The following is a 14582-nucleotide window of genomic DNA, read 5'->3' as shown; positions in this document are numbered from 1 at the left end:
TACTTTTTTTGGACATGCCCAAGGCATGCGGAAGGTCCCAGGCCAGGGATCAAACCCAAGCCACAGCAGGGACAATGCCAAATCCTAAGTGATAGGCCATGAGGGGATTCCTCAATGAAATCCTCTCATGCCTTTTCCTTGTATAACTCTACCCTGATCCCCAAAATAATCACTTGTCTACTCCCTCTTGGTTCTTCATGCTTCAATGAGCCAGCCCCCTTGGAGACCACTCCACCGTGTGGACTCCTTTTGCCTGTGGTGAGTTCTCTCTCTTTGGCCAGCAAGTAAAATAAACTATGTTTGCCTGACCCTCTCTTATGTCTTTTCTTGCGGCCCAGCCTGACTGACCATCCCATGAAAGGATAAAAAGCAGGTACCGTAATGAAACTAATTCATAAAAGTACAGCCCAGCAGTGGTACCTGTCGGAAATATTTGACCTCACCTCCCTTCTTCTTAGGACACACCACAGAGATCTGAAGGGTCCAGTGGTCCACAGGTCTGGAGCCTTTATTGTCCAGGGACAGGCAAGCCCTCATGCTCCCTTGAGCACCTAATGCTCTAGGATCACTGTGTGACCAGAGTCTTCATGCAAGTGTGTTCTAAAGGCTGTGATCTCGTTTATCCAGAGTTTTTCTGGGAATGAGACTGAGGCTTTTCCTGCTGGGGATCCCCTCCCAGACCAGACAGGCCTTACCTGAGCAGACTGCTCCAACATCCTGGTCGTGAGAAAAGGTATGATTATAGTTTTTAAAGTCGAGATGAACACACCATCAATACTGAGAGGTGAATCTGGCTTGGTATTGTTGCAGTAAAAGTGAAAACCCAAATAGGACCAAGCCTTGGTCCAAAATAAGACCCTCTGGGAGCATCAATAGCAAGTCCACATCCCAGCTCTTTGCACACCACTTCTGCAGCCTCCATGAACCAGTACTGAGTATATACGGAAGCCCATATTCCTTGGTGCTTCACTTCCACTCTCCCCTCACAGCGGTGGCGTCCATCCTTCAGCCTCAGCTCCAGAGCTGTAAGAGAGACACAGACACAGAACACAGGACACAGGACAGATTTTAGAAGACCATGCAGTTGTATGCTGGTAGGTATTAAAAAATGCATTCTCACACAGGGAAAAAATCCCTGTGTATTGCATTGGTTAAGTTTTGTTTGTAAATTTTCCCATGGTGATCAATTCTAAGCTACGAGTGTGGTATCACAGAAGTGGGAAAATATCACCCAAAAATTCTAACAAGCGTGGTGAACCAACACCCCTGAGGATAGCACTTCAGAGACTCTGGGGGCTGCCTTCCCAGCAGATGTGCCCAAGGCCACTGGGGGCCCAGCTTCCCTGTCTCAGCTACAGTGAGGACCATGATCCCGGGGAGAAATCTTCCCTCTCCTTCTATGTTCCATAGAGAGCACTCTCGTCTCACTTGGGAACAGAGGACTATGGTGAGCAGCCTCTCCAATGTCCTGACGATTCCCACCACCTGGTACTCATCCTTGTGTAAACCCCACACTTGACTGTAGCTAACAACATGCATCTAACAGATGGGATCTGGCAAAAGTGATGTCGAATAGGAGGTTAGGTTTCAAGATGACTCTGGCTTTTCCTGTGTTCATCTATCTTGTTCTCTCTTGCTCTGATGAAGCCACTGCCACGTCTGAGCTGCATATGGAGAGACCCCTGTGACAAGGACCTGAGGGAGGCCTCAGCCGACAGCCAGCAAGGGACTGCGGCTCTTGATTTAACAGCCCACCAAGGTCATGTGGGTTGTACCCACCCTGGCTAAACCTTCAGATGACTGCAGCCTCCTAAGGGATCCTGAGTCAGAGGACCCAGGTAAGTCGTGCCGATTCCTGACCTACAGAAGTTAGGGGATGCTAGACGTTGATTATTTTAAGCTGCCAAGTTTGGTATTAATTTGTTGCACAGCAATACATGACTAATGCAGAGCTTCTCTCCAGAGTCAGAAAACAGCAGGGTGATCAAAGTCCTAGGGGGGCAGATTTCATTCTGAGACCTCTTCCCTTGGTTTGCAGGCATTGCCATCTCTCTATATGCTTACGTGGCGTTTCCTCAAGACGTGTGCACAGAGATAGAAGGAGAGAGATATCTCCCTCCCTTCCTTCCCTTATAATGCCACCTGCGGGATCAGGGCCCCACACTTATGACCTTATTTTAACCTTGATTACCCCCTAAAGGCCCTATCTCCAAATTAAGTCACCCTGGAGGCTAGGCCTTTAATATATGAATTTTGGAGGGACACAGTTCAGTCTAGAGGCCTGGGGGGCCCAGGGCTAGGAAGGAAATAAAGATAAATGGGAAGGAGGCATATGAGCTAGTAGAAGCAGGGAGATATCCTGTGAAGCTTACTCAATGATTTGTTTTAGAAGTCTGACCTTGAGGTGGGAGTAAACAATTGAAATGAGACCCTAAAATTACATAAGAATCCTGCTTTTATTAATACTAAAATTATCCATTTCAAAATCAGGTCCTATACTCGGTGCTGTAAATGCAGAAAATAACATGATATTCTTGTCTTCATGTAGCTTTTACCTAGTTGATGACACAAACAAAGTAGATTATTTTATTGCTATGAACAGTTCTAGGAGATTTTCTCAATAATGGTAGGTTTGGTTATTGAGGTTATATTTTCTGCTGAAAATAAATAAAGTAGAAAAAATTACTAAAACTTATCTTGAAGGCATTAAAGTCCTGATTGAAGAGGAAGAAGAAAAAAAAAAAAAAGCCAGGTCAAATCTGGAGGGGACAAGGGAAATGTGCTGAGATACAGGAGAATGGAGTGTGCTTGTGTATTTGTCCTGATGACATTAGCCTGTGCATAGTTGGGAAGGGGGGTGGAATGTGCTTCATTTTTGTTCGTTTGCTTGTTTATTTTTAATAATGGAAATTTTTTAGCACTTTTTCTTTTTTGGCTACCCCACAGGATATGGAGTTCCCGGGCCAGGGATCATATCCGAGTTGCAGTTGTGACCTGATGTGGCAATGCCAGATCCTTAACCCACTGTAAGAGGCCTGGGATTGAACCTGTGTCCCAGCACTCCAGAGACACGACAGATCCCATTGTGCTGCAGCACGAACTCCAAGTGTGTTTTTATGGGCTTTGTTGGTGAAGAGGCATAAATCAAAATCCAAACCCACATACAAGTAGATGAAACATCCAACAGAAGACATTCTCCACAATCAGCCAGGACACCAGTTGAAACAGAGGTGCTCTTGCATAAAGTTATATTCAAAATTTCAATCTCTAGACTATCTGGTTTGTGTCCGTTTTTGAACTTGTATTAAGGTGATCCACTACTAATAATAAAATGAAATAAAAAACTAATAAAAATAAAACCATTTCTAGAGTAAATTGCCTTGTTCCTAGGCTTCGAATTATTTCTATGCATAATATTTATAAATATACTGACCAGTATATTGTCAATTAAAAAAAGCAAGCACACAAAGAAACAAAGTTCCATTAACAAGAACCAAGAGAACCTCCTGAAGCAGACACAGAGACTTCTCATAGTGAATACATCACATACTAAGCTATACCACTACCACACATACAATATTTAAAGAAGGAAAAATATATACTCTTAAAGAATCTTCAAGGGACCAGAAAATGCATGGACAAAATTTAAAAACCTAAAGCTAACTTCTAGGAATGAAAATGTATTTGTTGGAAGTTCCCATTGTGGTAATGAGCCCAACTAGTATCCATGAGGATGTGGGTTGGATCCCTGGCCTCACGCAGTGGATTAAGGATCTGGCCTTGCCATGAGCTGCACAGAAGATCACAGTTGCGGCTTGGATCCCACGTTGCTGTGGCTGTGGAATAGGCCAGCAGATGCAGCTCCGATTTGACCCCTAGCCTGGGAAAATCCAAGTGCGGCCCTAAAAAGCAAAGAAAGAAAGAGAGGGAGGGAGGAAGGAAGGAAAGAAGGGAGAAAGCAAGAAAGAAGGAGGGAGGGGGAGTGAGGAAGGGAGGAAGGAGAAAATATATTTGCTGAAATTAAAATTTTTACGTAACATTAAACTCAGGTAAAGAGAGAATTAATGAAGCGAATGATAAATCAGAATGAATTGCCTGGAATGCTGCACAGAGAAACACAACGATGAAAATTACAGAAGAGACAGAAAATGGAAATAGAAGGGTGTAATAAAACATAGAAAGGAAGAGAGGGAGATGAGAGAGAGAGAGACACGAAGGACAGAGTCCCAGAAAGAGAGAGAATTGAGCAGAAGTAATATTTGACAGATATTGACTGAGAGTTTTCCAGAATTGATGGAAGACACCAATCCTTAGAGTGAATAAGCCCAAGAAAACTTAGGCAAGCTATATAAAAAGGAATTCATTTGTAGAATCGTCATAGAAGGAAAAGCAACTAGTGTTCAGTGATACTTAAAATTCTCTTTGGAGTTCCCATAGTGGCACAGAGGAAAGGAGTCTGACTGCGAACCATGAGCTTGCGTGTTCGATCCCTGGCCTCTTTCAGTGGGTTAAGGATCTGGTGTTGCCGTGAGCTGTGGTGTAGGTCGCAGACACTGCTCAGATCTGGTGTTGCTGTGGCTGTAGCATAGGCCGGCAGCTGTAGCTCTGATTAGACCCCTAGCCTGGGGACCTCCATATGCTGCAGATGCAGCCCTAAAAAAAATTTCTCATTTACTAAGCACATGGGAATATTAACACTTCCTAGTCTGTTTGAAGTTAAGCATCACTATGTGATCTGACTTACCCAATGAAGTATGAACAAATGATGTGAGTCACTACCACACAGAAAGATGTAAGAACCAATATACTTTTCTACCACAGCAAATACTGCATCCTTGGGTTGCAGTGGTGGCATGAGATGGTGGAGATTTCAACAACCTGAGCAGTTGAATAATTACGAAGCAGAAATCCTGCCAAATTGAGTAGAACATGGCATGTAAGAATAAATTTTGGTTACGTGTTACTACAACATAACCTACCTTATGCTTACCAAAATGGTAAGAAACAGCAGAAAACTGACAAAAGAAATTAAGACAGAAACTAGGTATATAAATTAAGAAGCATCTATACTAACATATAAGTCCCTGTGAATAAAAAGATATGCTAACATAGAGTAGATTGAAGCCTTAGATGTGCCAAAAGAAAAAAATGCCAGTCTAAAATTCTATATTCAAAACCATTCTCTCAAAGAATAACTTCCTTAAACATGACATAATCCGAATGCTGATATAAAAGATGATGACCTCTATCCCCTCCAAAAAGTTCAAAAATTCAACAGCTGTCAGGAAAAAAACAATCTTTGAAAAGATCTGGAGTCCTCCAAGAAATTTTACTACATCAAGACACTGTCCTTTTGACCACAACTTTCCATCCTCCAAGCCAGGATTGCTCAATGCCAGGTGCGCCAAGAGAGTTCCTCTCACAAGGACAGTAAGAACAGGCTGAGCAGTGTCCCTAGTCTTTGGGGGCACCTCATGAGAGTCCTGCTTCAGTTTTGCCTCACGCAGACCTACAAAGCTGAGCTAGCCTTATAGAGATGACTGGGAATAAACAAGAAAAGCAAAGACCAATAGAAGCCATACTACAGAAGCAATGACAGTTCACAGTGACCTGCTCTGCAGAAAAATGCAGCAGATTTTACCCCTGAGAAACAAATAGCTTGCACAGATGATGCTGAAGTTATTGCCAGATTTAGCCCAGTGTACACATGCTGCTTCACACTGGACGCCAGTCCTTGCCTGCTCCCTTCCCGTCCACTTCTTCCAGAGCCCTGTAATAGCGCCAGTTTAGTGTGTAAAGGAATAGTTAATGATACAGAGAAATGTCTGAAATATGTGATTGATTTTAAAAACATGTTAAAAAATAATATATACTAACATCTAATCTTGGGTCTACGTTTTTGAGCATAAAAAGTAGACCAAAGATTGCATTTGAGGGATAATCTTATGCCCGTGCTCATCATGGACTTCATGATGGAGACTCCTGTAGTGTGTGCCCAGCTCAGAAATCATCAAATGCTGGAGTTCCTGTTGTCACTCAGCAGGATACCGACCCTACCGGTATCCATGAGGATGTGGGTTCCATCCCTGGCCTTGTTCGGTGGCTTAAGGATCTGGTGTTGCCTTCAGCTCTGATGTAAGTCACTGATGCAGCTTGGATCTGGCATTGCTATGGCTGTGTTGTAAGCTGGCAGCCGCAGCTCCGATTCAACCCTTAGCCCAGGGAATTCATCAAATGCTCGAAAGGCCAGGGCTATTGTTTACTAAGGAGCAGGTCCAATGTCATATGAGGTAGAATATAATTTTAGTAGAATAACACTGAATGGTGTTGTTTCAGGGAAAATGAAAAGAATACTTGCTTTGGTGAAATATTCTTGCTGCTGAGGAACTACCGAGGAAACTCCCTATAGTTTTCCTCATAAGGGAGCAGGCCTTGTATCAGAGCATCTATTATTTGCCCCCCTTCATGGGACCAAAACCCACCTCTGCCCTTCAGAGCCCTCAGGAGGACAATCTTCACTAGCATCAGATCAGCACTCCAGGAGCAGAGACTGGAGGGGGAGGTTTTCCCAAGGAGAGTTATGGCACTAGAGACTGAGGTCTAAGGGGACAACAATGAGCGTTGAGATGAGACGGCACTGTACTGAGGCTTGGCTGGACCCATTCCCAGATCTGAAAGAGCCACCTCCTCCAGGCTGAAGACTAGGTTTTCAGCAGCACTAGCTCTGAAGCCTGCAGTCCTCTCCCTCAGAGGAAACCTGCTCATAGGGAGGAAAGAAAAGGGCCTGAGAGAGAAAATGCACCTACAGAATTCACAAGAGATCCTAGAGAATTGAAAGAACCCTTGCAGGACCCCAGCATATCAGCAAACAATTTGTAGGGACTCAGGAAACTTTCTACATCTGGTGATGAACATCAATGAATCTCTATAAACAAGGGGCCGCTTTCCTGGCTGCAGGTTTCTCTGCTCTAAAATGACCACCTGGAAGGAACAAGTGAGGCCAGGAACTAAAGACTCATACAGCCCAGTGCTGGGCAAACCTCACAACAAGCAGAGAGGAGGCATCGTGGGGTTGAAGGAGAGAAGCAGGCAGGTGCAAGTTTATCTATGATCTGGTTACATGCAGCTGACATGACCCCCCAACCATGTGGGCACCCACTGTGTTTCACAAACCAACTGATTCAATCCCTTCTTGGCAGCCCTGTTCCTCTCACACAGACAGGCTTCACACACCCTCGCACACCCTACACTCCTCACACACACACACAAGCACAGAGCCTAAAGGAGCCTAAATGCGTAAAACATGGGAATCCCATGGAGAGTCCTCTACAAAGCAGCAAATGGCGTGTGTGGGGAACAGCCCAGAGACCCAGCTGAGGTCAGTCTCTGGACCTGCCACACCCTGGGAGCCACTGGGACTCCACAGAAGCTCCCTGAGAGCAAGGGAGACGGTGGACAGGACGGAAACACACTCACCTCAGTCCACACCAAATAGCATTCCTCTGTAAAACCTGCTGCTACGACCAGTCCACCCTCAGCAGGAGAGGAACCAACATTCACAATCAGCGTAGTTCCCTTTTGGTCAAAAACATAGGGTCTCCACAGAGGCTTCGGCTCCATACCTCCAGGGACACTTCCCTGCACTGAGGTGTCCATACATTGGTTGTTGATCCCAGGAAAGAGACGAAACTCTTACCTTGACCCCCCACCATGATGAGCAGGAGGAAGCCGAGTCTCTGAAGAGAGAGGTGTCTGTTTAGAGCCATCCTGACTCCCAGGTCATCAAGGTTGAAGTCCCTGCCGCAAAATAACCAGAGAGGGTATCAGGGGACCGACAAAGGTCTATATAGACCCATCCCCTGACATCCTCCCTACCGAGAGCCAATAGAGACACTTTTTACCATTTCAGATGCTATTGGAGGCTTCATCTCCACTTTCTGAAGCTTAGACACCAATTAGCTTCTGAGTCTTCAACATCTCCTTATATGAGCAACACGGTCCTTTGACCTCATCCCCGAGGAATAAGGTCCCCGTGACCAGGGCAGGGGTAGAAAAATTATATCAAAAAACATGAATACATCTCTCTCCCTCTCAGATCATTCTGGCTGATCCCCACAGACTGTGAGATCTCACAGGGTCAGGGTGCTGGGACCAGTTGGCCTGTGGAGAATATCTTTGGTGTAATCAACATTGATCTTCCCTGTGACTGAGCCCAAGCTGAAGCAGAGAAACAAGGAAGGCTTGAAATATGACAATACTTATCAGAGGAACAGAAAATGAGGACCAGGAGCAGAGGACTACACAGGTGAACGTGGAAGGGGTGAGGTGGGAGCCACCAGTTGGGAGGTGTGATTGTCAGTCTTTCCCTGCTGCTCAGAGTAATCTATTTACTGGGTCCTGGAGCACATAGGGGGCTCATAATATCAGGGGGCTTTGACAGAACCTAGCTTTTCCCCTCCAGGACCTTTCTCATCCCCTGTGTCCTGTACATACATGCCAGTAGAGGTCGAATTCTCCTTCTCCAGGATGAAAGGGGAAGGTAACCTACAGGGTATTTACAGACAGACCCAACCTCCTCCTCTTGTACAACTGCCCAGGGCCAGCAGTCCTGCCCTAGGAGCTGGGCTGGGGTTCAGGGGTCAGAGCCAATCAGCCGATGCACCTGCACAATTTTTTTCTGCATCCACCCTCCTACTCTTTTGGAATCTCTCTCTATCTCTCCTTCCTTCTCTCTCTGTCATGCTTTTTAGGGCCACACATGCATCATATGGCTGTTCCTATGCCAGGGGTCAAATCAGAGCTGCTGCTGCCAGCCTACACCACAGCCAAAGCAATGCTGGACACTTAACCAGTGAGGCCAGAGATCAAACCCAAGTCCTCATGGATACTAGTCAGGTTCGTTACCACTGAGCCACAAAGGGAACTTCTGGTATCTCTCTTAATTCAATGCCTGATGTAACATGAGGCTTAATTCCAAATACATATTAGCTTTGCTATCCCTGACATATGTACTCATTCTTTCATTTTCACTGCCTTCACTGTTAGTCACCCCAGAGAAAGAAACTAGGGGAGATAGAAATAACAAGGCTTCATAAGATATAAATGCTCAGGTGAAAGTTGCCAGTTACTGGGCATAGCGCACAGCACATCATCAGCTAGCACTTGCTAAGGTGCTGCTCCACAGCACTGCACATAAGCATGCCGTGGGCTGGGAATAAAGCAGTGAACAAGAGAGACACTATCCTTGATCTCATGGAATTCACATCCAGCTGGTGGTGAAATATTATACAAACATTTACTTCTACAAATATAAGTATATACAAATTATATATGTGTGTAAATAATTATTTAACAACATACGTGAAAAACTATGAAGAAAAAAGATAGTGAGTAATAAGAGGAGGGTGAATGGGAAGCTTCTTTTTTTTTTTTTTTTTTTTTTTGCTTTTTAGGGCTGCCCCTGTGGCATACAGAAGTTTCCAGGCTAGAGGTTGAATCAGAGCTACAGCTGCCGGCCTAAGCCATGGCCTCAGCAATGCAAAATCCGAGCTGCCTCTGCAACCTACACCACAGTTCACGGCAATGCCGGATCCTTAACCCACTGAGCAAGGCCAGGAATTGAACCCGCATCCTCATGGATACTAGTTGGTTTTGTTACCAATGAGCCAAAATAGGAACTCCCAGGAGAAGCATCTTTTGGAAAGGATATTTACCTGAGAGTGAGGTGGGTACACCAGGGAAATCAAGACCATCCACCACACCCATGGTCCCTCCCTCAACCCTGTAATTTCTGACAAACATGCCCTTTCTAAATGCGTACATATTGAAATTCTATTCTACTACTTCTTGCTCTTATTCTGACCATCCCCATCCTTCAAGGCATCAGTACCTCCACTCCCCTTGAAATCTTTGTTTGACTGAAAATAGAATGCACTAGGAATTGGAGAAAGAATTGAAAACCAGATTACCAAGAGATGTAATTGGGTTGACTGAGGAATAAGCATCCAGAGCCAGTCCTCAGGGGTCTAGAGTTTGAAGAACTAAGCTAATACTGTTGAACTTGTTGGGAAAAGAGAGCAAGAGCAAGAGGGACAGTGAGACTACCGTCTTCTTCATGGTTCAGGTAGAAAAGGCCGCAAGAGTGAAGCTACTTTGGCCCTACTATTTCATGTTTCATTGGGTTTCATGACTTCTCGCAAACCAAAGCTTTGGTGCATTAAAGGGAGGGCGGACTCAGGAAGCTCCAGCCAATAGGAGCCTCAATTAGGGACAAAGCCCATGAAACTCTGAGCTTAACACAGAAACTATGACAGAGAACAAGGACAGCTGTAGAATCTGTACATTCTGTCCAGAAAAAAAAAGGAGATAACCGGTGGAAATCTATCTGATAGAAGAATAATTGTGCAACATGGATGGAACTAGAGGCTCTCATACTAAGTGAAGTAAGTCAGAAAAAGAAAGACAAATACCATATGATATCACTTATATCTGGAATCTAATATATGGCACAAATGGACCTTTCCACAGAAAAGAAAATCATGGACTTGGAGAAGAGACTTGTGGTTGCCAAGGGGGAGGGGGAGGGAGTGGGGTGGATGGGGAACTTGGGGTTAATAGATAGAGACTATTGCCTTTGGAATGGATTAGCAACGAGATCCTGCTGTATAGCACTGGGAGCTATGTCTAGTCATTTATGATGGAGCATGATAATGTGAGAAAATAGAATGTGTACATGTATGTGTAACTGGGTCACCATGCTGTACAGTAGGGAAAAAAAACTGTATCGGGGAAATAACAATTTAAAAAGAGTAATTGTGAACACTACCTCTCTGCAGCTTGCAAACTCACAGTGGAATGAACTTCGTCAAGCTGATTCACTGAAATCGTATTTTGTTAATAGCTGCACTATTAGGAGAAGCTTTCCCTTCATCCACTTGGGCAGACGTGAAATAAATGAAAGGTAATTCACTATCAGAACTCTGAGAAATATTTTGCTTATTAGATCACTGGTTCATTACAAAAGGCTATAATTCCGGAAGAACCAAATGGAAGAGATGCATAGGACAAGGTAGTGGGAAGGAACATGGAGCTTCCATGGCCTCTCCCTGCACACCACTCTCCCAGCACCTCCACATGTTCACCAACACGGAAGCTCTCTGAACCCAGTCCTTCATCGCATACACATATTTCATTATATGGGAAACATCCCTTTCAAGCAGCTACCAAATGAAACTTTGGGAAAGAAAGAGATCGTTAATACAGAAAACAAAGTCATCATTCAACTAGCTCTGCAAAACAGGATTTGGGGGTCACCGAGAAGAAAATAAATAGTTTTGAAAGACTAAAGTTTTTTGTTCTTTTTCTTTTCTTTTCTTTTTTTTTTTTATTTTCCCACTGTACAGCAAGGAGGTCAGGTTATCCTTACATGTTTACATTACAATTACATTTTTCCCCCACCCTTTCTTCTGTTGCAACATGAGTGTCTAGACATAGTTCTCAATGCTATTCAGCAGGATCTCCTTGTAAATCTATTCTAAGTTGTGTCTGATAAGCCCAAGCTCCTGGTCCCTCCCACTCCCTCCCCCTCCCATCAGGCAGCCACAAGTCTTTTTCTTTAGTGCTGCATGTGCGGCATATGGAAATTCCCAGGCTGTGGGTCGAACTGGAGCTACAGCTGCCAGCCTACACCACAGCCACAGCAACGCCAGATCCAAGCTATGTCTCCAACCTACACCGGAGCTCTCAGCAATGCCAGATATTTAACCCACTGGGTGCAGCCAGGGATCGAACCCACATCCTCATGGATACTAGTTGGGTTTGCTTATGCTAGATCCACAATCGGAATTTTTGAAAAGACTAAGGCTTTCTAAATATCAAACCTTCATCCCCTTTATATACTGAGAGTTTGATTTAGTAGGACTCAGACCACAAATTGTAGTATAAACCATAGTTAAAGGACATGCAAAATAGGCCTAGACAGAAAAGGGAAATAGAAGGTCTTTTGCTGGAGGGTGGCTGCAGGCTAGGGGGCAAAGAAGAGGCATGTGAATCAGAGGGGAAGGAACATGCAGCCTGAAACCATCAGTGACCCCCACTTCCTTCTGAGGTCAAGGTTTTGGCAAGACTGGAAGCTCATGTGCGTTGAGGAGAAAGATAAAGGCAGAGGGACTTCAGCCCATTTTAGCCATTGCTGCCTTGTCATGGTGTCCATTGATCAGAGAAGCTCCCTGATGCTCCCAGAAAGTAACCCTGGAATGAACAGAGAGACTGCGAGGGCAGTAAGGGGAGGCAAGATAGAGCCTCAACCTCAAAATTCAAGGTCACCAACATGCTGCCACATCCTTCTCACCCCCTCCGGCTCAGGGTTCACAGGATGTACCCCTGCAGTCCACACAGCCCACCCTGTGGCTCCCTCACCCTAGCTCTCAACATTTCAGCACCTAGATGTGGGAAGGAAGCATTCTATGTGGGACTCACACTCCCCAGAGCCCCCACCAGAGCTCAGAGCCAGCTTCACACCCTCTTCATTCCACACCTGAAGTTCTCCATGTGACAAACACTGAGGGCAGCTGCAGGTCAGTCCCCAGCCGTGTCACACTCATCATAAGGATAACACACTTCATCTGGTCAGCAGACACAACTTCTCCTTTCTGCCATGCCCGTCCTTTCTCCTTGAGACTCAGGTAAATGGAAAGGAAGAAAAGGCAATGGAACACATGCATTTCTTCCCCCGAAATATTCTAATATTTACCCAATCATTTTCCAAGGATCACTCACTTGTCATCTGCTCTTCTCACTCCTAAGCCCCATGGCTAGATATGAGCCCTATCTCTTTCTGTATCTGTAGGCTTAAAACACCGATGACAATGACCGATTATACACACCAGAACTGGAATTTATTTATTTATTTATGTATTTATTTATTTATTTTATCTTTTTGCCATTTCTTGGGCTGCTCCCACAGCATATGGAGGTTCCCAGGCTAGGGGTCTAATCGGAGCTGTAGCTGCCAGCCTATGCCAGAGCCAGAGCAACGTGGGATCCGAGCCACGTCTGGCACCTACACCACAGCTCACGGCAATGCCAGATCCTTAACCCACTGAGCAAGGGCAGGGATCGAACCCGAAACCTCATGGTTCCTAGTTGGATTCATTAACCACTGTGCCACGACGGGAACTCCCAGAACTGGAATTTAAACCCAGGTGCTAGAGTAGGACCAGGATTCACTTGGTCACTTGGAGTAGGTGCTATATTCCCTCTGACCTGAATTTATCACTGCTGACCCAATTTTAGACTCCACAGCATCACCAGAAACCATTCAGCCAGACACCTAGAACATAAGATGTCCTTGCTGGAGTCCATCCTGCCTCCCCACAGGAGGACATGGGGATGCATTCTGTGCAGCCATCTAGACATGGTCTCACTTACCTTGGGACGGAGCTCTCACCCATAAGACACTGTTATGAGCTCTAGATCCTGTGTCAGGGAAGGTTGGGCTGGAAAGGAAGGGCTAACTCAGGGCTGGCAGGCTGCCCCCAAGCAGCACCCTGTACCTCAGGGCTTGGGATGCAGGGTCAGCATGGACCAACTCAATCCCTGATAAGGGATAGGTAAGACTACTTTGATACATAAGGAAATACCATAATACAATCTCATTAAACATTAGAAAAGGAGTAAAGTTTTAATGCTGGAGAGGCTGAGGAGAAAAGGGAACCCTCCTACACTGCTTGTGGGAATGTAAATTGGTACAAGCCCTATGGGAAACAGTATGGAGGTAACTCAGAAAACTAAATATAGAACTACCATATGACCAGCAATCCCACTCTTGGGCGTATATCCGGACAAAACTTTCCTTGAAAATGACACATGCACTTGTATGTTTATTGCACACTATTCACAATAGGCAAGACATGGAAACAACCGAAATATCCATTGACAGATGAATGGATTAAGATATGGTGTATACAATAGCCAGGACATGGAAACAACCCAAATGTCCATCGACAGATGATTGGATTCGGAAGATGTGGTATATATACACAATGGAATACTACTCAGCCATAAAAAAGAATGACATAATGCCATTTGCAGCAACATGGATGGAACTTGAGAATCTCATCCTGAGTGAAATGAGCCAGAAAGACAAAGACAAATACCATATGATATCCCTTATAACTGGAATCTAATATCCAGCACAAATGAACATCTCCTCAGGAAAGAAAATCATGGACTTGGAGAATAGACTTGTGGCTGCCTGATGGGAGGGGGAGGGAGTGGGAGGGATCGGGAGCTTGGGCTTATCAGACACAACTTAGAATAGATTTACAAGGAGATCCTGCTGAATAGCATTGAGAACTATGTCTAGATACTCATGTTGCAACAGAAGAAAGGGTGGGGGGAAAATGTAATTGTAATGTATACATGTAAGGATAACCTGACCTCCTCGCTGTACAGTGGGAAAATAAAAAAAATTATTAAAAAAAAAAAGATGTGGTGTATATATACACAACGGACTATGACACAGCCATAAAAAAGAACAGAAGAATGCCATTTACAGCAATATGAATGGAACTAGGGACTCT

At 44.8% G+C, this 14582-nt stretch overlaps 1 protein-coding gene across 1 annotated transcript; it reads right to left on the bottom strand.

The window, feature by feature from the left end:
* Positions 1-748: 748 nt before the first annotated feature.
* LOC110258166 (antigen WC1.1-like) lies at positions 749-7822 on the bottom strand. Its single transcript, XM_021081355.1, has 2 exons — positions 7697-7822; positions 749-1023 (listed from the first exon to the last, which is right to left on the bottom strand). Exons 1-2 carry the CDS (start codon positions 7764-7766, stop codon positions 749-751), a joined length of 345 nt encoding a protein of 114 aa, XP_020937014.1. The 5' UTR covers positions 7767-7822.
* Between the last annotated feature and the right edge of the window lie 6760 nt (positions 7823-14582).

The sequence above is a fragment of the Sus scrofa genome, unplaced genomic scaffold, assembly GCF_000003025.6.
Source record: "Sus scrofa isolate TJ Tabasco breed Duroc unplaced genomic scaffold, Sscrofa11.1 Contig1446, whole genome shotgun sequence".
Lineage (NCBI taxonomy): Eukaryota > Metazoa > Chordata > Mammalia > Artiodactyla > Suidae > Sus > Sus scrofa.
Note: the sequence above shows the minus strand (reverse complement) of the source record. Positions and strands in the feature narration are given on the sequence as shown.

Coding starts and splice junctions, on each gene's coding strand:
- LOC110258166 (XM_021081355.1), bottom strand. CDS start 7,766: ATGGCTCTAAACAGACACCTCTCTCTTCAGAGACTCGGCTTCCTCCTG. Junction 1,024..7,696: donor CATCATGGTGGGGGGTCAAG/GTAAGAGTTTCG, acceptor TCTCTCTTACAG/CTCTGGAGCTGAGGCTGAAG.